This window comes from Scyliorhinus canicula, chromosome 6, assembly GCF_902713615.1.
Source record: "Scyliorhinus canicula chromosome 6, sScyCan1.1, whole genome shotgun sequence".
Classification (NCBI taxonomy): domain Eukaryota; kingdom Metazoa; phylum Chordata; class Chondrichthyes; order Carcharhiniformes; family Scyliorhinidae; genus Scyliorhinus; species Scyliorhinus canicula.
Window position 1 is genome coordinate 7,448,392 of NC_052151.1, and position 22,911 is coordinate 7,471,302.

The following is a 22,911-nucleotide window of genomic DNA, read 5'->3' on the forward strand; positions in this document are numbered from 1 at the left end:
CTCACTCCCCCCTTCATTCCCCCTCACTCCCCCTTCATTCCCCTCACTCCCCCCTTCATTCCCCTCACTCCCCCCTTCATTCCCCTCACTCCCCCTTCATTCCCCTCACTCCCCCCTTCATTCCCCTCACTCCCCCCTTCATTCCCCTCACTCCCCCCTTCATTCCCCTCACTCCCCCCTTCATTCCCCTCACTCCCCCCTTCATTCCCCTCACTCCCCCCTTCATTCCCCTCACTCCCCCCTTCATTCCCCTCACTCCCCCCTTCATTCCCCTCACTCCCCCCTTCATTCCCCTCACTCCCCCCTTCATTCCCCTCACTCCCCCCTTCATTCCCCTCACTCCCCCCTTCATTCCCCTCACTCCCCCCTTCATTCCCCTCACTCCCCCTTCATTCCCCTCACTCCCCCCTTCATTCCCCTCACTCCCCCTTCATTCCCCTCACTCCCCCCTTCATTCCCCTCACTCCCCCCTTCATTCCCCTCACTCCCCCCTTCATTCCCCTCACTCCCCCCTTCATTCCCCTCACTCCCCCCTTCATTCCCCTCACTCCCCCCTTCATTCCACCCCCTCGCTCCCCATTCCACCCCCTCGCTCCCCTCGCTCCCCCCCTCATTTCCCTCACTCTCCCCACTCCCCCTTCCACCCCCTCACTCCCCCTTCATTCCTCTCATTCCCCCTTCCACCACCTCACTCCCAGATGGACTACATCCCAGGGTCCTAAAAGAGATAGCTGAGGAGATTGTGGAGTCATTGGTGATGATCTTTCAGGAATCACTGGAGGCAGGAACGGTCCAGAGGACTGGAAAGTGGCTAATGTAACACCACTGTTTAAGAAGGGAGGGAGGCAGAAGACGGGAAATTATAGGCCAGTTAGCCTGACTTCAGTCATTGGTAAGATTTTACAGTCCATTATTAAAGATGAGATCGCGAAGTACTTGTAAGTGCATGGTAAAATAGGACTGAGTCAGCACGGCTTTGTCAAAGGCAGGTCGTGTTTGATAAATCTGTTAGAGTTCCTTGAAGAGGTAACAAGCACTTTGGAAGGAGGAATTTAGACATAGACTATTTTCTAAATGGGGAAATGCTTAGGAAATCAGAAGCACAAAGGGACTTGGGAGTCCTTGTTCATGATTCTCTTAAGGTTAACGTGCAGGTTCAGTCGGCTGTTAGGAAGGCAAATGCAATGTTAGCATTCATGTCAAAAGGGCTAGAGTACAGGGCCAGGGATGTACTTCTGAGGCTGTATAAGGCTCTGGTCAGACCCCATTTGGAGTATTGTGAGCAGTTTTGGGCCCCATATCTAAGGAAGGATGTGCTGGTCTTGGGAAGGGCCCAGAGGAGATTCACAAGAATGACCCCTGGAATGAAGGGCTCGTCATATGAGGAACGGTTGAGGACTCTGGGTCTGTACTCATTGGAGTTTAGAAGGATGAGGGGGGATCTTATTGAAACTTACAGGATTCTGCTAAGCCTGGATAGAGTGGACGTGGAGAGGATATTTCCACTTGTAGGAAAAACTAGAACCAGACGACACCATCTCAGACTAAAGGGAAGATCCTTTAAAACAGAGATGAGGAGTCATTTCTTCAGCCAGAGGGTGGTGAATCTGTGGAACTCTTTACCGCAGAAGGATATGGAGGCCAAATCATTGAGTGTCTTTAAGAGAGAGTTAGATAAGTTCTTGATTAATAAGGGGGTCGGGGTTATGGGGAGAAGTCAGGACAATGGGGATGAGAAAATATCAGCCATGATTGAATGGCGGGGCAGACTCGATGGGCCGAGTGCCCTAATTTTGCTCCTATGTCTTATGGTCTCCCCCTTCATTCCCCTCACTCCCCCTTCCACCACCCACATGGTAAAGCAGTACAGTCACACTGGTCTGCCGGTTAAAGCAGTACAGTCACACTGGTCTGCCGGTTAAAGCGGTACCAATGTCCCGGTAAGGTCTGTGCCGGTTAAAGCAGTACAGTCACCTGGTCTGCCGGTTAAAGCGGTACGTCACACTGGTCTGCCGGTTAAAGCGGTACAGGTCAACACTGGTCCGCCGGGTTAAAGCAGTACAGTCACACTGGTCTGCCGGTTAAAGCGGTACAGTCACACTGGTCTGCCGGTTAAAGCAGTACAGTCACACTGGTCCGCCGGTTAAAGCGGTACAGTCACACTGGTCCGCCGGTAAAGCAGTACAGTCACATTGGTCTGCCGGTTAAAGCGGTACAGTCACACTGGTCCGCCGGTTAAAGCGGTACAGTCACACTGGTCCGCCGGTAAAGCGGTACAGTCACACTGGTCTGCCGGTTAAAGCGGTACAGTCACACTGGTCCGCCGTTTAAAGCAGTACAGTCACACTGGCCCGCCGGTTAAAGCGGTACAGTCACATTGGTCTGCCGGTTAAAGCGGTACAGTCATACTGGTCCGCCGTTTAAAGCAGTACAGTCACACTGGCCCGCCGGTTAAAGCGGTACAGTCACATTGGTCTGCCGGTTAAAGCGGTACAGTCACACTGGTCCGCCGTTTAAAGCAGTACAGTCACACTGGTCTGCCGGTTAAAGCAGTATAGTCACACTGGTCTGCCGGTTAAAGCAGTACAGTCACACTGGTCCGCCGGTTAAAGCAGTACAGTCACACTGGTCCGCCGTTTAAAGCAGTACAGTCACATTGGTCCGCCGGTTAAGGCAGCACAGTCACACTGGTCCGCCGGTTAAAGCGGTACAGTCACACTGGTCCGCCGGTTAAAGCAGTACAATCACATTGGTCTGCCGGTTAAAGCAGTACAGTCACATTGGTCTGCCGGTTAAAGCAGTACAGTCAAACTGGTCCGCCGGTTAAAGCAGTACAGTCACACTGGTCTGCCGGTTAAAGCAGTACAGTCACATTGGTCTGCCGGTTAAAGCAGTACAGTCACACTGGTCCGCCGGTTAAAGCAGTACAGTCACACTGGTCTGCCGGTTAAAAGCAGTACAGTCACATTGGTCTGCCGGTTAAAGCAGTACAGTCACACTGGTCTGCCGGTTAAAGCAGTACAGTCACATTGGTCTGCCGGTTAAAGCAGTACAGTCACACTGGTCTGCCGTTTAAAGCAGTACAGTCACACTGGTCCGCCGGTTAAAGCGGTACAGTCACACTGGTCCGCCGGTTAAAGCAGTACAGTCACACTGGTCTGCCGGTTAAAGCAGTACAGTCACACTGGTCTGCCGGTTAAAGCGGTACAGTCACACTGGTCTGCCGGTTAAAGCAGTACAGTCAAACTGGTCCGCCGGTTAAAGCAGTACAGTCACATTGGTCTGCCGTTTAAAGCAGTACAGTCACACTGGTCCGCCGGTTAAAGCGGTACAGTCACACTGGTCCGCCGGTTAAAGCAGTACAGTCACACTGGTCCGCCGTTTAAAGCAGTACAGTCACACTGGTCCGCCGGTTAAAGCAGTACAATCACACTGGTCCGCCGGTTAAAGCAGTACAGTCACGCTAGTCCGCTGGTGAAAACAGTACAATCACACTGGTCCGCCGGTTAAAGCAGTACAGTCATAATGGCATGGCGGTTAAAGCGGTACAGTCACACTGGTCCGCCGGTTAAAGCAGTACAATCACACTGGTCTGCCGGTAAAGCAGTACAGTCACTTTGGTCTGCCGGTTAAAGCATTACAGTCATAATGGCATGGCGGTTAAAGCAGTACAGTCACTTTGGTCCGCTGGTTAAAACAGTACAGTCATATTAGTATGCTGGTTGAAGCGGGACAGACATACTGGTCTGCGTGAGAGCGATGCAGGCACACTGGTCCGCTGGTTAAAACCGTACAGTCGCACTGGTCCGCTGGTTAAAGCAGTACAGTCAAACTGGTCTGCCGGTTAAAGCAGTACAGTTTCACTGGTCCGCCGGTTAAAGCAGTACAGTTTCACTGGTCCGCCGGTTAAAGCAGTACAGTTTCACTGGTCCGCCGGTTAAAGCAGTACAGTTTCACTGGTCCGCCGGTTAAAGTAGTACAATGACACAGTTCCGTTGGTTAAAGCAGTACAGTCACACTGGGCCGCTGGTTAAAGCAGTACAGTCACACTGGTCTGCCGGTTAAAGCAGTACAGTCACACTGGTCTGCCGGTAAAGCAGTACAGTCACACTGGTCTGCCGGTAAAGCAGTACAGTCACACTGGTCTGCCGGTTAAAGCGGTACAGTCACACTGGTCTGCCGGTAAAGCAGTACAGTCAAACTGGTCCACCGGTTAAAGCGGTACAGTCACACTGGTCTGCCGGTAAAGCAGTACAGTCACACTGGTCTGCCGGTAAAGCGGTACAGTCACACTGGTCTGCCGGTTAAAGCGGTACAGTCACACTGGTCCGCCGGTTAAAGCGGTACAATCACACTGGTCCGCCGGTTAAAGCGGTACAGTCACACTGGTCTGCCGGTTAAAGCAGTACAGTCACATTGGTCCGCCGGTTAAAGCGGTACAGTCACACTGGTCCGCCGGTTAAAGCGGTACAGTCACACTGGTCCGCCGGTTAAAGCGGTACAGTCACACTGGTCTGCCGGTTAAAGCAGTACAGTCACACTGGTCTGCCAGTTAAAGCGGTACAGTCACACTGGTCCGCCGGTTAAAGCGGTACAGTCACACTGGTCCGCCGGTTAAAGCGGTACAGTCATACTGGCATTCTGGTTAAGATGGTACAGTCAATCTGGTATACCCGGTGAAATGAGCACCCTGTTCATGTTTTGGCTGAAGTCTGCGATTGGTGTACTAAGAGTTTAATTTGCTGGGTGACATTTGTCAATGCATGCTTATTTCCTTTCTTTTTTTCGTCCCTGTGTAATTGCCAGTTTGTAGTTTTCTGTCCCACCCTCTCTATCTTTATTCATCCATCTATCTCACCCTCTATCTTTATTCATCCATCTATCTCACCCTCTATCTTTATTCATCCATCTATCTCACCCTCACCCTCTTTATTCATCCGTCTATCTCACCCTCTATCTTTATTCATCCATCTATCTCACCCTCACCCTCTTTATTCATCCGTCTATCTCACCCTCTCTATCTTTATTCATCCGTCTATCTCACCCTCTCCCTCTTTATTCATCCGTCTATCTCACCCTCACCCTCTTTATTCATCCATCTATCTCACCCTCTCCCTCTTTATTCATCCATCTATCTCACCCTCTCCCTCTTTATTCATCCATCTATCTCACCCTCTCTCTCTTTATTCATCCATCTGTGTCACCCTCTCGCTCTTTAATCATCCGTCTATCTCACCCTCTCCCTCTTTATTCATCCGTCTATCTCACCCTCTCCCTCTTTATTCATCCATCTATCTCACCCTCTCTCTCTTTATTCATCCGTCTATCTCACCCTCTCCCTCTTTATTCATCCGTCTATCTCACTCACTCCCTCTTTATTCATCCATCTATCTCACCCTCTCTATCTTTATTCATCCGTCTATCTCACCCTCTCCCTCTTTATTCATCCGTCTATCTCACTCTCTCCCTCTTTCTTCATCCGTCTGTCTCACCCTCTCCCTCTTTCTTCATCCATCTGTCCCACCCTCTCCCTCTTTCTTCATCCGTCTGTCTCACCCTCTCTCTCTTTCTTCATCCGTCTGTCTCACCCTCTCTCTCTTTATTCATCCGTCTGTCTCACCCTCTCCCTCTTTCTTCATCCGTCTGTCTCACTCTCTCCCTCTTTCTTCATCCGTCTGTCTCACTCTCTCCCTCTTTCTTCATCCGTCTGTCTCACCCTTTCCCTCTTTCGTCATCCGTCTGTCTCACCCTCTCCCTCTTTCTTCATCCGTCTGTCTCACCCTCTCCCTCTTTCTTCATCCGTCTGTCTCACCCTCTCCCTCTTTCTTCATCCGTCTGTCTCACTCTCTCCCTCTTTCTTCATCCGTCTGTCTCACCCTCTCCCTCTTTCGTCATCCGTCTGTCTCACCCTCTCCCTCTTTCTTCATCCGTCTGTCTCACCCTCTCCCTCTTTCTTCATCCGTCTGTCTCACCCTCTCCCTCTTTCTTCATCCGTCTGTCTCACCCTCTCCCTCTTTCTTCATCCGTCTGTCTCACCCTCTCTCTCTTTCTTCATCTGTCTGTCTCACCCTCTCCCTCTTTATTCATCCGTCTGTCTCACCCTCTCCCTCTTTCTTCATCCGTCTGTCTCACCCTCTCCCTCTTTCTTCATCCGTCTGTCTCACCCTCTCCCTCTTTCTTCATCCGTCTGTCTCACCCTCTCCCTCTTTCTTCATCCGTCTGTCTCACCCTCTCCCTCTTTCTTCATCCGTCTGTCTCACCCTCTCCCTCTTTCTTCATCCGTCTGTCTCACCCTCTCCCTCTTTCTTCATCCGTCTGTCTCACCCTCTCCCTCTTCTTCATCCGTCTGTCTCACCCTCTCCCTCTTTCTTCATCCGTTTGTCTCACCCTCTCCCTCTTTCTTCATCCGTCTGTCTCACCCTCTCCCTCTTTCTTCATCCGTCTGTCTCACCCTCTCCCTCTTTCTTCATCCGTCTGTCTCACCCTCTCCCTCTTTCTTCATCCATCTGTCTCACCCTTTCCCTCTTTCTTCATTGGTCTTTCTTATCTGAAGAAACTAAGGCTGCAGCAATGTAGATGTCTTACATATTCTCTTCTGTATCTTCATTTAAGGTTAAAAAAGCTGAGCTGGAGAGGAAGACCCTTGATTGGGAGATTGTGGAGCTAACAAATAAGTTGTTGGATTCAAAAACTTCCATTGACAAGCTGGAAGAGTTGAATGTAAGTGTAATTAGCTGCTAATTTTCATAATCATTTTGCAATGCTTTTATTTTAGTCTCGATGGACAAGAACAGCAGACACATGGGAGCGATGAACAAAGAATAATACAGCACAGGAACAGGCCCTTTGGCCCTCCAAGTCTGCACCGATCATGGTTCCTATCTAGACCAACCACCTGTATGCTTCTATACCCTATCTGTTCATGTGCCTATCCAGATAAGTCTCAAAGGTTGCTATCGTATCTGCCTCAACCACCTCACTTGGCAGTGCATTCCAGGCCGCTACCACCCTCTTTGTAAAAACCTTTCTGACACATCTCCACTGAAACTTTTCCCCTTGTAATTGTCATTTCCACCCTGGGAAAAAGCCTCCAACTGTTCACCCTATCTATACCCCAACTGTTCACCCTATCTATACCTCTAATAATTCTATAAACTTCTATCAGGTCGTCCCTCACCCTCCAGACACTGCCCCCGCGATTCCTCGCTGCTTCTGGGGTTCCTGTAAAGGTAAGTTCCTGAGCGAGACTGTGCCCGGATCCGCACCGCGCTCAATTTAAACACTTACCGGTCGCTAGTCTCCACCCTCCCGCGATTCCCGGCTGCTCCTGGGGTTCCTGTAAAGGTAAGTTCCCGAGCAAGACTCACCTTCAAGCTCCCCTTGAAGCCACAGGGAATCCTGACTTGGAAATATATTGTCGTCCCTTCGCTATCACTGGATCACTATCACTGGATTACTATCACTGGATCACTATCACTGGATCACTATCACTGGATCACTATCACTGGATCACTATCACTGGATCACTATCACTGGATCACTATCACTGGATCACTATCACTGGATCACTATCACTTTTCTTTGAGCACTGATGCAAAGTATTCAGTTAGTACCTTGCCCATTTCCTCTGGCTCAACACATCGATTCCCCCCACTGTCCTTAAGTGGTCCAATCCTTTCCCTGGCCACCCTCTTGCCTTTTTCATATGAATAAACAACTTTGGGATTCACCTTAATCCTACTTGCCAAGGAATTTTCATGACCCCCTCCTAGCCCTCCTAATTTCCCGCTTAAGTACCTTCCTACTTTCTTTATACTCCTCAAGGGTTTCGACCGTTCCCACCCTTCTAGACCATACAAAAATCTCCTTTTTCTTTTTGACAAGGTTCCAATATTCCTTGTTATCCAAGGCTCCCTAAACTTCCTATACTTATCCTTCATTCTCTCAGGAACGTGATTTTTCTGAATCCTAATCAACTGTTGCTAGAAAGACTCCCACATGTCTGATATTGATTTATTATCCAACAGCCGCATACAATCCAAATTCTTCAATTCCTGTCAAACATCATAATTTGCCTTTCCCCAGTTTAGCACCTTATCCCACCTCATCCTTGTCCAAAAGTACCCTAAAACTTACGGAATTGTGGTCACTACTCCCAAAATATTCCCCTGCTGAAACCTCAACCATCTGCCCAGTCTCATTCCCCAGATCCAGTACTGCCCCTTCCCTATCTACATATTGCATCAAGAAGCCTTCCTGGATGCACCTTACAAACCCTGCCCCATCCAAATCCCGAGCACGAAGTGAGTCCCAGTCAATTAAAATAAAAATACCCTTCCACAAAAACCCTGTTACTTTTGCACCTATCCAAAATCTCAACCGATCTGCTCCTCTGTCTCTCGCTGGCAGTTGGGGGTCCTGTAATAAACCCCCAAATTGCCCCCTTCCTCCTGAGCTCTACCAGGTTGCCTCATTGTATGAGCCCTTCGAGGTGTCCTCCTGCAGTATGGCTAGAATATTCTCCTTAACCAGTAATGATACTCCCCCACCGCTTTTACATCCCCCTCTATCGTTCCTGAAGCATCTATATCCTCCAGCGTTCAGCTGCCAATCCTGCCCTTTAACCACATTTCTCTGATAGCCAAAACATCATAATTCTAAGTAATAAGCGCTCTAAGTTCATCTGCCTTACCTGCTGTGCTTCTGGCATTGAAACAAATACACTACAAACCAGTGTGTTGAGCAGACAGGGTGATGTTGATTTCTTCTTGTTCTCTATTTCCCCTTCAGTTATTACAGCATCTAAACTAACGCCCTGGTTCCCACCTGCTGCCATACTGGTAACGGTTAAACTTTTCAACCCCGGATAAAGTATTTGCAACACATTGGCCGGGATTCTCCGTCCTCCGCCATGTTGCCTGGGGGCCGGTGCGGAGACGGGAACCCACGCGCATTCGCAGACACGCGCCGGCCGTGGCGCACATACCCAGACTGTTGCCAGCCGTGTCACGCATGCGCGGACTCACGCCAGCCGTGGCGCGCATGTGCCGACTCACGCCGGCTGTGGCATGCATGCATGGACTCACATGTTGCCTTTCGGGCGCCGGAGCTGTGGACATGAGAACATAAGAACTAGGAGCAGGAGTAGGCCATCTGGCCCCTCGAGCCTGCTCCACCATTCAATTAGATCATGGCTGATCTTTTGTGGACTCAGCTCCACTTTCTGGCCCGAACACCATAACCCTTAATCCCTTTATTCTTCAAAAAACTATCTATCTTTACCTTAAAAACATTTAATGAAGGAGCCTCCACTGCTTCACTGGGCAAGGAATTCCATAGATTCACAACCCTTTGGGTGAAGAAGTTCCTCCTAAACTCAGTCCTAAATCTACTTCCCCTTATTTTGAGGCTATGCGCCCTAGTTCTGCTTTCACCCGCCAGTGGAAACAACCTGCCCGCATCTATCCGATCTATTCTCTTCATAATTTTATATGTTTCTATGAGTTCCCCCCCTCATCCTTCTAAATTCCAACGAGTACAGTCCCAGTCGACTCAACCTCCTCGTAATCCAACCCCTTCGGATCTGGGATTAACCTAGTGAATCTCCTCTGCACATCCTCCAGCGCCAGTACGTCCTTCCTCAAGTAAGGAGACCAAAACTGAACACAATACTCCAGGTGTGGCTGCACTAACACCTTATACAATTGCAGCATAACCTCCCTAGTCTTAAACTCCATCCCTCTAGCAATGAAGGACAAAATTCCATTTGCCTTCTTAATTATCTGTTGCACCTGTAAACCAACCTTCTGTGACTCATGCACTAGCACACCCAGGTCTCTCTGCACAGCAGCATGCTTTAATATTTTATCATTTAAATAATAATACCGTTTGCTGTTATTCCTACCAAAATGGATAACCTCACATTTGTCAACATTCTATTCCATCTGCCAGACCCTAGCCCATTCACTTAACCTATCCAAATCCCCCTGCAGACTTCCAGTATCCTCTGCACTTTTCGCTTTACCACTCATCTTAGTGTCATCTGCAAACTTGGACACATTGCCCTTGGTCCCCAACTCCAAATCATCTATGTAAATTGTGAACAATTGTGGGCCCAACACGGATCCCTGAGTGACACCACTAGCTACTGATTGCCAACCAGAGAAACATCCATGAATCCCCACTCTTTGCTTTCTATTAATTAACCAATCCTCTATCCATGCTACTACATTACCCTTGATGCCATGCATCTTTATCTTATCCAGCAACCTTTTGTGTGGCACCTTGTCAAAGGCTTTCTGGAAATCCAGATATACCACATCCATTGGCTCCCCGTTATCTACTGCACTGGTAATGTCCTCAAAAAATTCCACTAAATTAGTTAGGTATGACCTGCCCTTTATGAACCCATGCTGCGTCTGCCCAATGGGACAATTTCTATCCAGATGCCTCGCTATTTCTTCCTTATGTTAGATTCCAGCATCTTCCCTACTACCGAAGTTAAGCTCACTGGCCGCTCTCTGCCTACCTCCTTTTTTAAACAGTGGTGTCACGTTTGCTAATTTCCAATCCACCGGGACACCCCAGAGTCTAGTGAATTTCGGTAAATTATCACTAGTGCATTTGCAATTTCCCTAGCCATTTGTTTTAGTACTCTGGGATGCATTCCATCAGAGCCAGGAGACTTTTCCACCTTTAGCCCCATTAGCTTGCCCATCACTACCTCCTTAGTGATAACAATCATCTCAAGCTCCTCACCTGTCATAGCCTCATTTCTATCAGTCGCTGGCATGTTATTTGTGTCTTCCACTGTGAAGACCGACCCAAAAAACCTGTTCAGTTCCTCAGCCATTTCCTCATCTCCCATTATTAAAACTCCCTTCTCATCCTCTAAAGGACCAATATTTACCGTAGCCACTCTTTTTTGTTTTGTATATTTGTAGAAACTTTTACTGTCTGTTTTTATATTCTGAGCAAGTTTACTCTCATAATCTATCTTACTCCTTATAGCTTTTTTAGTAGCTTTCTGTTGCCACATAAAGATTTCCCAGTCCTCTAGTCTCCCACTAATCTTTGCCACTTTATATGCTTTTCCCTTCAATTTGATACTCTCCCTTATTGCCTTAGATATCCACGGTCGATTTTCCCTCTTTCTACCGTCCTTCCTTTTTGTTGGTATAAACCTTTGCTGAGCACTGTAAAAAATCGCTTGGTAGGTTCTCCACGGTTCCTCAACTGTTCGACCATAAAGTCTTTGCTCCCAGTCTACCTTAGCTAGTTCTTCTCTCATCCCATTGTAATCTCCTTTGGCCCAGGTAGTATTTGATTTTATCTTCTCAACCTCCATTTGTATTTTAAATTCCACCATATTGTGATCGCTTCTTCCGAGAGGATCCCTAACTATGAGATCATGAATCAATCCTGTCTCATTACACAGGACAAGATCTAGGACCGCTCGTTCTCTCGTAGGTTCCATTACATACTGTTCTAGGAAACTATCGCAGATACATTCTATAAACTCCTCCTCAAGGTTGCCTTGACCGACCTGGTTAAACCAATCGACCTGTAGATTAAAATCTCCCATGATAACTGCTGTACCATTTTACATGCATCAGTTATTTCTTTGTTTATTGCCTGCCCCACCATAATGTTACTATTTGGTGGCCAATAGACTACTCCTATTAGTGACTTTTTTGCCTTACTATTCCTGATTTCCACCCAAATGGATTCAATCTTATCCTCCATAGCACCGATGTCATCCCTTACTATTGTCCGGATGTCATCCTTAAATAACAGAGCTACACCACCTCCCTTACCATCCACTCTGTCCTTCCGTGTAGTTTGATACCCTCGGATATTTAACTCCCAGTCGTGATCATCCTTTAACCATGTTTCAGTAATGGCCACTAAACCATAGTCATTTACGATGATATGCGCCATCAACTCATTTACTTTATTCCGAATACTACGAACATTCAGGTAAAGTATACTTATGTTGGGTTTTTTACCTCTGTTTTGAATCTTAACATCTCCAGTTTATTCCTTTTAGTATTACTGGGCCTATTCACTGAGCTCACCTCAGTCACTGTACCTTGTACTGTCGCCCTTTTTGATTTTTGACTTTGGCTTCTTTGCCTTACACTTTCCCCCTTACTTCCTTTTGCTTCTGTCCCTGTTTTACTATCTTCCAACTTTCTGCATCGGTTCCCATCCCCCTGCCACATTAGTTTAAACCCTCCCCAACAACTCTAGCAAACACCCCCCCCCCCCCCCCCCCCCCCCCAGGACATCAGTTCCAGTCCTGCCCAGGTGCAGACCGTCCGGTTTGTACTGGTCCCACCTCCCCCAGAACCGGTTCCAATGCCCCAGGAATTTGAATCCCTCCCTCTTGCACCATATCTCGAGCCACGCATTCATCCTATCTATCCTGACATTCCTACTCTGACTAGCACTGGTAGCAATCCTGAGATTACTACCTTTGAGGTCCTACTTTTTAGTTTAACTCCTAACTCCCTGAATTCAGCTTGTAGGATCTCATCCTGTTTTTTTACCTATATCGTTGGTGCCTATGTGCACCACGACAGCTGGGTCTGGGATCTCCTGCCATGTCTTAAACCTTAGGTAAACTTATACAACTACAATTTCTAAAAAAAAGGAAGAAAAATAAATAAATTCGAAAATGAAAAGAAAAACTACTTACTAGTCACTTACCAGAGTTAAAAAGCACCTCCTCCCCACCCAGCTTCGAATTCTCAAACTCACTCTTGGTTGTGCCTCACGCTGGCTTTGTCTTCTCTGGCTCACTGGGAGAACTCACCCAGGGTCTCAGATGCTCCCTGGTTCTCTCCCTGAAGATTCAAAGTTACCGGCCAGAAGAAAGAGAGAGAACAAAACAGTAGAGAAAAAGCACCTTCTCCCACTCTGCACCGTATTACCTCACTGCAGCCAATTATCAAGTTCCAACTTCCCACTCTGGTTGCGCCTCACTCTGGCTGTGTCGTCTCTGGCTCACTGGGAGAACTCACCCAGGGTCTCAGATGCTCTCTGGCTCTCTCCCTTTCCTGGTTACCTCACTGCACGAAATTACCAAGTTCCAACTTACCACTCTGGTTGTGCCTCACTCCGGCTGTGTCTTCTCGATTTGTGCAAAGCTTGCACCGGACACCACTCCGGCACCGTACTAGCCCCATTGGAAGTGGTGAATACCTGCCATTTGAGGACCGTTGACGCTGGAGTGGCTCACAACGCTTTTCACGCCGGCGTCAGAACGTGGCCGCAGGATTGGAGAATCCCGGCCATTATTGCCTACAGGAAAGAAATAAGTCTTTATATTAAACAGTTGCAGTAATGACTCTGACAAAATCTCTTGGGTTCTGAGCTTTAAATGTCTCTGTAAACGCAAGTAGTCGGCAGTTCAGAAACGTCCGGTGCAACCAGCACCGATTTGGCCCCCAACATGGCTGTCGACTTCCCAGACTCTCCTCTGCGTTCCGTGGACCACAACAGGGTTGTGTATTCCTACAACATGTCCAACATGAATTGCTCCTCAGTTTTAAACTGAGCCAGTCTCTGTGGTTGTAGTCGAGATGGAGGTGGCTTTGGTGGTTCAAAAGGTTTGAGGCCCCCACCATGGGCAGTTATGGGTGTGCCACCTGTGCTTTCCTACAGCCTCGCCAATACTCCTTTGGCACCTGCTCTGCACCTGTCTCTTGCTGTCCTTCAGGTAACACTAATGAGCCTTCCTAATTGTCTGATGAACTTCTACACAACCTGCAGGGTTTCCTACAACTAGACTATAAGTCAGGTTGTCAATACTGAATGAAGTAGTGCATTCACTGTTAAACACTGTTAAACTCTTTTCAAACCCACCTGCCTTACTTTCTCCCTTGGCCTTCCCAGGACCACCATCAGCAACAAAGGCCACTGAGAGATTGGTCCTCGAAGATTGATTGACTCGACAGGCACTATTCGTGGGGTGGCAATGGGTACACCCCCATCGGAGTTTTCCGAAACACTGCCTGCATCTCCACTTACAGAATCAGAAATTTGTACTTTATAAAAAAAAAACTTAAGAGTACCCAATTATTCTTTTTCCAATTAAGGGGCAATTTAGTGTGAACAATCCATCTAACCTGCACATCTTTGGGTTCTGGGGGTGAAACCCACACAGACACTGGGAGAATGTGCAAACTCCACACAAACTGTGACCCAGGGCCGGCATCAAACCCGGGTCCTCGGCACCCGTAGACAGCAGTGCTAACCATTGTGCCACCGTGCCATCCCCAGAATCTGAAATTTCCGACTCTACGAACAGCTTGGGTTTTCCTGGCCTCTGTGATTGCAGAACTACGACAGGATTTGCCAACCACCTTCCCCTTAATTCCAGACGATTGATGGTCAACTACTTCACCTTCCCGGCTATCAATCTCTGCTACCTCAAAGAGGTGCGGTAACCTTTCAAAAGGATGCAAGTCGACCAGCCGCTCACGTAGTATCAGCCCGCAGTCCTTACTGTGCTCGTCCTGACTAACTGATGCTGTGCAGTCAGGTATACTTGCCTCAGAGCAAGCCTGCACTGGCAACTTCTTTCACTTGAAGGCAACAGCAATGGGGTTATCCAAAAAGGCAGTAACAAATTACCCAGTTCAAAAGTCCACACGAGAAGGAAAGTCGGCCAAAGATTAGTGCGACATTACACATGCAGAGTGAAGGAAGGGCAATGAACAGAAAAGGGCAGAAGGATCAATTGGGAGAGCTTGAAGTTTCGTAATTAAGGATATGTTGAGTATCTAGAAAGATAGATGCGAGTTAGGGCGACATGGTGGCATGGTGTTTAACACCGCTGCCTCACGGTTTGAAACACTCTGAATCCTGTGTATTGAAGGCCAGATCAGAATGGCCATTTCTCCCACAGCTTCACCGTTTTTTTTTTTTGCCTTTCATAGAATCATAGAATTTACATTGCAGAAGGAGGCCATTCAGCCATCAAGCCTTTGGGGCTTGAGTGTTGGTTCTGAAACAGTAGCTTCTATTGTACATTTTGTTTTTTTCCCATTTTTTTCAGGAACGTTATCGACAGGATTGTAACCTTGCTGTTCAGCTGCTAAAGTGCAATAAGTCTCATTTCAGGAACCACAAGTTTGCAGATGTAAGTATCCTAGAAATCGGAGGAAAAAACATGAGTGCCATGAACAAAAGGTCAGCTATCCAGTCATGGCTATTATTGTACCTTAATGCTCTCTTTCCTTTGAGTGCGACAGTGATAATGCCCTTGAACTTACACCTGTATCTTCCAGATACAAGTCAGATTATATTAACTTCTGGAATAAAAATAATTTGCTCTTCATGAAGGGAGAGCTATTGTAGCCTCTTAATGCAGTGAAACTGTTGGCACAAATTAAATAGTAACAATCTGGATTTAAAGACACGGGGAATACTTGAAGGACACAACCAGTAGGAGATGCACTGTTACCTGTGGTCTAACCTGGCTACTGAGGCGGAGTTGCCATGCAGTTCTAACTTGCTAGACTTGCCTTAGCAATGAGTACCCTGACAGATGCAATTTTCACTTCACTTGGTGGGGGGGGGGGGGGGGGGGGGGGGGGGGGGAGGGTCTGCCATTCATAAAAGGCATTCACATTTCAAATCTCTTCCAACGGTTCATTGTTTATTAAAAGAATCAAACTTCTATTCAGACCCCACATCAAAGACAGCTAAGGGGCTGGTTTAGCTCAGTGGGCTAGACAGCTGGTTTGTGATGCAGAACAAGGCCAGCAGCGCGGGTTCAATTCCCATACCAGCTGAGAATTCTGAATTCTCCCTCTGTGGACCTGAACAGGCGCCGGCCGGTATGTGGCAACTAGGGCTTTTCACAGTAACTTCATTGCAGTGTTAATGTAAGCCCACTTGTGACAATAAAGATTATTTATTTATTTAATTTATTTATTTTATTAATCCTTAAATAACTATTAAAGCTTTCAATAAAACTAAACTAACTTTTAAACCCCTGCTGATGTAAGTGTAGCTCTTGAAACTCAACCAAGCATTCATTGTTGCATTAGGATAGCTCTTAGGGAAAACATTAGCAAAGGGCCATTTAGACTGCATCACCAAATGCTATTTTTTTCTAACCTATGCCTATTTCATGGAACTTACAGTGCCGAAGGAGGCCATTTGGCCCATCAAGTCTGCACCGGCCCTTGGAAAGAGCACCCCACATCACCTCTATCCCCGTAACCCCACCTAACCTTTTTTGGACACTAAGGGCAATTTATCATGGCCAGTCCACCTAACCTGCACATCTTTGGACTGTGAGAGGAAACCGGAGCACCCAGAGGAAACCCACAGAGTCACGGGGAGAACGTGCAGACTCCGCACAGACAGTGACCCAAGCCGAGAATCGAACCTGGGACACTGGAGCTGTGAAGCAACTATGCTAATCACTGTGATACCGTGCTGCCCGTACTGCAATCAAAGCAGTCCAACAGAGTTTTTTTAAAAGTCTGTGACAAATGCAGCTTTCTTTTAATTTTAAGGAGCAGGTGATTTAAAAATCCTCAGACTTTGGCAATTATACAGAACATATCTGTCCTTAAAGAGCATTTGGATCTGCTCCATCAATTTGTGAGTCCAACACTGCTGTGTAAGGCCCTTTGCAACAGACAGATCGGGTGTATTTCAACTGCCATATAATGTCAAATGGACCATCTGATTTATGTTATCCAAATCAAGCTCCAACCTATTTCTCCAGAGAAAATGGTATTGTTGGAAATAGGTCCAGGACTAATGAATCTGGACCCTCCTTCCATTTTTAAAGTTCCACAAAGTCTTCCTAACTCCATGAAAATTCGATCCCATATTATTTCTTGGTAGTCAGCATGTTATTTATTTATTGCATGTTGCCGTTTATGTTTTGATATTCAAAGCCAGATTAGAGCATCAATTCAGTCCTGGCGTGTTTTCAGTCTGATTCTGTATGGAATTGATCTATTACAAAGGGGCATAAAGATGAATTAAACATATTCTGCCAACACCCCAAAGGATGTAAGCCTATGGCTGGAAATAAAACAGCTAACATCTTTTAGTTACATATATCCAATTTAATTTTCCTCACTCTGGGAATAGACCATAGACTAGTTATCCAGAGACACAGGCTTCGAATCCCACCATGGCAGATAGTGGAATTTGAATTCAATACAAATCTGGAATTAGAACATAAGAACTAGGAGCAGGAGTAGGCCATCTGGCCCCTCGAGCCTGCTCCGCCATTCAATGAGATCATGGCTGATCTTTTGTGGACTCAGCTCCACTTTCCGGCCCGAACACCATAACCCTTAATCCCTTTATTCTTCAAAAAACTATCTATCTTTACCTTAAAAAAACATTTAATGAAGGAGCCTCAACTGCTTCACTGGGCAAGGAATTCCATAGATTCACAACCCTTTGGGTGAAGAAGTTCCTCCTAAACTCAGTCCTAAATCTACTTCCCCTTATTTTGAGGCTATGCGCCCTAGTTCTGCTTTCACCCGCCAGTGGAAACAACCTGCCCACATCTATCCTATCTATTCTCTTCATAATTTTATATGTTTCTATAAGATCCCCCCCTCATCCTTCTAAATTCCAACGAGTACAGTCCCAGTCTACTCAACCTCTCCTCGTAATCCAACCCCTTCAGCTCTGGGATTAACCTAGTGAATCTCCTCTGCACACCCGCCAGTGCCAGTACGTCCTTTCTCAAGTAAGGAGACCAAAACTGAACACAATACTCCAGGTGTGGCCTCACTAACACCCTATACAATTGCAACATAACCTCCCTAATCTTAAACTCCATCCCTCTAGCAATGAAGGACAAAATTCCATTTGCCTTCTTAATCATCTGTTGCACCTGTAAACCAACTTTCTGTGACTCATGCACTAGCACACCCAGGTCTCTCTGCACAGCGGCATGCTTTAATATTTTATCGTTTAAATAATAATCCCATTTGCTGTTATTCCTACCAAAATGGATAACCTCACATTTGTCAATTAAAAGTCTAATGATGACCATGGAACCCATCTGGCTCACTGCTGCCCTTTAGGGATGGAAATGTGTCAGCCTTACCTGGTCCAGCCTACACATTAGCGCCGGTTTCCACTCACAAGTCCCAAAAGACATGCTTATTCGGTGAATTGGACATTCTGAATTCTCCCTCAGTGTACCCGAACAGGCGCCGGGGTGTAGCGACTAGGGCATTTTCACAGTAACTTAATTGCAGTGTTAATATAAGCCTACTTGTGACCCGAATAAAGATTGTTATTATTATTATTACTGTTATCCAGGTCTGAAGTCAGATCCTGAATTTCAGTACTGGTATCCAGGTCTGAAATCACATCCTGAAATCCACTCCTGGTATCCAGGTATGAAATCACACCTGGAAATCCAGGTCTGAAATCACATCCTGAAAGCAAGTACTTGTATCCAGGTCTGAAATCATACCTTGAAAACACATCCTGAATTCCAGGTCTGAGATCACATCCTGAAATCCAGTACTGGTAGCCATGTCTGAAATTGCATCCTGAAATCCATGTCTGCAATCACATCCTGAAATTCAGATCTGAAATCACATCCTGAAACCCAGTACTGGTAGTCAAGTCTGAAATCACATCCTGAAAATCAGCTGAATCATATCCTGAAGCCCAGTACTAGGATCCAGGTCTGAAATCATGTCCTGAGGCCCAGTACTAGGATCCAAATCTGCAATCACACCCTGAAGTCCTATCTGAAATCACATCCTGAAATCACATTTGGAAATCCAGATCTGAAATTACACCCTGAATTCCAGTACTGGTAGCCAATTCTGAATTCACACCCTGAAATCAGGTCTGAAATCACATCCTAAAAAAACCCAGTACTGGTAGCCACATCTGAATTCACACCCTGAAATCCAGGTCTGAAATCACATCCTAAAACCCAGTACTGGTATCCAGGTCTGAAATCAAACCCTGAAATCCAGGTCTGAAATCAAACCCTGAAATCCAGGTCTGAAATCTCATGCTGAAACGCAGTACTGGTATCCAGGTCTGAAATCACACCCTGAAATCCAGGTCGGAAATCTCATGCTGAAACCCAGTACTGGTATCCAGGTCTGAAATCACACCCTGAAATCCAGGTCTGAAATCACACCCTGAAATCCAGGTCTGAAATCACACCCTGAAATCCAGGTCTGAAATCACACCCTGAAATCCAGGTCTGAAATCTCATGCTGAAACCCAGTACTGGTATCAAGGTGCCAGGTTGGCGCCCAGAGTTAAAAGAGGGCTTCTGATGGAGCTTACCCTTCCAACTGAAGACACATTGTTTTTGAACTTCCGCCACACCAGGAAACTGCTCCCGTCAGCCTAAAAATTGAGGCTGGGCAGGGAATAGCTCTTGAGCAGTCAATAATTAACCACTTAAGGGCTGCAATCGTGTCAAGCGCAGGCCTTTGCAGTGGCCACAGCTGCCCCGGTGTAAAATTGCAGAAATGTTTGGACGGATGGAAATCTAGTAAGAAGCCCATCCTAGGAATTAAATACCCAGCCCAACCTAGAAACCCACTAGTGGGTGCGGGAGTATAAAATCCAGGCCCACATTGTCAAAACCAAAAATTACATCTAGCTCACACATCTGTCCTCATCCCAGTGTTAAGCATCCTACCTGGCTGTATCACAGCCTGGTATGGCAACTGCTTGGCCCAAAACAGGAAGAAACTACAGCGAGTCGTGAACACCACCCAGTTCATCAGCTGAAACCGCCCCCCATCCATTCACTCTGTCCACACCTTCCGCTGCCTGGGGAAAGCGGGCAGCATAATCGGCAGCACGGTAGCACAGTGGTTAGCATTGTTGTTTCACAGCACCAGGGTTCCAGGTTTGATTCCCGGCTTGGGTCACTACATGTTTTCCCTGTGTCTGCGTGGCTTTCCTCCGGGTGCTCCGGTTTCCTTCCACAAGTCCCGAAAGACGTGCTGTTATGTAATTTGGACATTCTGAATTCTCCCTCTGTGACGGACAAGACTCAGACCTGATGAAAAATTACAAATAATCTAAATTCGGGTTTGATTCTGTTTTATCTGCAGCTGCCCTTTGTACTCCAAGAGATGGTAAACAAGCATTTGGAGTCCAGTGAACAGGTCCAGTCAGGACAGGAACCAACTTCAGCCCTGGCTTCATCTGATGTCGTACCAACCTCTGTCATTGCCAGAATTCTAGAAAAACCGGAACCGCTAATTCTAAACTCTGCCATGTCCAGCAGTGGCAATCAGCTAATGGCAGAAGATGTCTTTGTTCATGTGGATATGAGCAGCAACACTAATGGTGTAAAGAATACAGGGAAAGAGACAGACCAAGTGCCAACTGAGGAAGTCAAACCTCAGAATGGTGTGTGTAAGAGGCAGAATAGCACAGACAGCACACCAAATGAAAGAGCCACCTTTGAGAAACTCAATCCATATCCCACTCCACCTCAAAATTTTTTCCCTGGACGTAAAGCTGTCATTGAATTCTCCTCGGATGACAAGGTTAAAATACCAAAGGATAGTCCCTTACCAAACTGTACTTATGCTACCAGACAGGCCATATCGCTCAGTCTGGTCCAGGGGGAGGATGATGGGGTTGAATGGCAGAGGACGATACTTAACAGCCCTTTGTCAGATGGAGGGAGGTCAGGACAGATACGTAATGAGCAGTACCAGTCTCCAAGATCAGCCGCACCCAGAACTCCTGGAAATGAGTTCAGATCAGCCCAGTCCAGCCCTTTCAATAGCCCACCTCAAGTTCCAAGTGCATTTGCCAGCTCCACAAGTTCTGAAGAGGATCTGCTTGCAAACTGGCAAAGAATGTTTGTTGAGAAAGTAGCTCCTAGTTCTGAAAGGGTTATTGCCCATCGAACATCTTTCAGCAGTGAAATGATCCTAGAGTTACAGAATAGCCTGGGAAACAGAATTGACTTGGGTGAGAGGCGACTGGCGAACTCGGACGGCGAGGAATCAGGTCACAGCTGCAGCTTCTCAATCAGTCGAGATTCCAGCTTAGACACGGACAGCCCGGAATCAAAAGTGCGGAAAGGCAAGTCCCTACTGGATTATGGGAGTGAATTCTCTCGGGAGGAAGAGGAGCAACTGCTACACACCGTTGTTGGCAATCAGCTGAGCCAAGATAGTCCCTTACACAAGCAGAAAGAATATGGGGATGCTGGCTCTGGGAGCAGTTCAATGGAAGAGAGAGAGGTGTTGCTTCATGGAAGCCAGTCCATCCTGCAGGATGATGTGGAAGAGATTGGAGACAAACCGACAGTAACCCTTGTGGGACGGCAGCAGAGGAGCCCCAAAAGGATGGGTGTCCATCATTTATTGCGAAAGGACAGCTTAACAAGAGCACAGGAACAGGGTACCCTGCTAGACTAGAACGTTGAGGTTAGGAGCTAAACACTAATAGTGTACATTGCAGTATCTTACTGCAATGTAAAAGTGGCAATCACAGTCAAAACATTTTGAAACTGTTGTGCGTTGAATTTCACAAGGTATTCTCTAGAAACTTGCATAAAGATGGGTAAAAGCAAACAAAACAGTTTATGCTGTACCTATGTTCAAAGGCAATACTTCAGTGTTTTCTAAGAAACTCCTTTTGGAATGAATTAAATCATTGCAGAAAGAAATCCAAATGTTCAAACAGAATCCCTGCCAGATGACGGCAGGTAATTTCTCAGCATGTTTTGTGTGTTTAGTTTGGTTTCAGTGTGTGTGCCAGGCAGTACAATGCAGAGTTCCTCCTCTCCCTTGCATGTTGTGAGAGCAGTGTGAATCATTGGATCTTTTGCAATGGTTGTTTATCACTGACAGACTCACAATGCTAGATGATGGCTCTCTGTCAGTTTTCTGGCCAATTTTGGATTAGTGCTGAGTAATGGTGATAAACTCCAATGGTTTTGCTTGTATATAGTCAGTCTGAGTTCAAGGTGAAAAGGAGGGAGGATAGAAGGATTGTTGTTGCTACATACTTATTCCAAAAGTATTAAACAAAGTTCCTGTTCTGTTAATCAGCAATATATAACATTTACAGCCCCTATGTTATGTTTATCTAATCCTGAACACATTGCGCATAGTCCCAGAAGCTGACTTTCCACTAATTTATTTTGAATGTATCGGCCAATATGAACTGCCGTCATTGTTCTGTTTCCTGCTGCATCGATTCAGGTTGGTTGTTTTGACAATTAAATGTCTGATTGTGGAGGTCTGCTGAAAATTTGCTGCCATTTTTTACACTGATAATGGTGTCCCCACAAAGTGACCTGTTATGTCCTTATGCTACCAGACAGGCCATATCGCTCAGTCTGGTCCAGGGGGAGGATGATGGGGTTGAATGGCAGAGGACGATACTTAACAGCCCTTTGTCAGGTGGAGGGAGGTCAGGACAGATACGTAATGAGCAGTACCAGTCTCCAAGATCAGCCGCACCCAGAACTCCTGGAAATGAGTTCAGATCAGCCCAGTCCAGCCCTTTCAATAGCCCACCTCAAGTTCCAAGTGCATTTGCCAGCTCCACAAGTTCTGAAGAGGATTAGGCTATTTGGAGAGTATCACACTTATTTTATTGGCATCTCCCATAGGTTCATTACATGGCAGAACCAGAAGTCTTAATTTTATTTCAATTTAATAACTTAAAGTATTAATGGTACAAATATCTGGGTGTTCTAACAGGGGCTGGAGAAACAGGTACAATGGGCTAATACTTGGGACAGTCACTTGTTTAAAATGACGCTAATTGTATCCTAGTCAGTGATTCTAGGCCTACAGTATTATCCAATGAACAAACACTACGTGAGCTAGCACTGGGTCTCTCTCTGAACCAGTGTGTGAGAATGTTTGGTACATGCAGGTACGTCATGACTTCAGT

The 22,911-nt window shown here is 46.6% G+C and overlaps 1 protein-coding gene across 1 annotated transcript in view; it reads left to right on the forward strand.

The window, feature by feature from the left end:
* LOC119966922 overlaps positions 1-22,476 on the forward strand; it is a 234,150-nt gene extending 211,674 nt beyond the window's left edge. The window contains 3 exon segments of the mRNA XM_038798880.1: positions 6,577-6,720; positions 15,065-15,148; positions 20,097-22,476. Of these exon segments, the coding sequence (XP_038654808.1) occupies positions 6,577-6,720; positions 15,065-15,148; positions 20,097-21,422 (1,554 nt within the window). The 3' untranslated portion in view covers positions 21,423-22,476.
* The last annotated feature ends 435 nt before the right edge of the window (positions 22,477-22,911 follow it).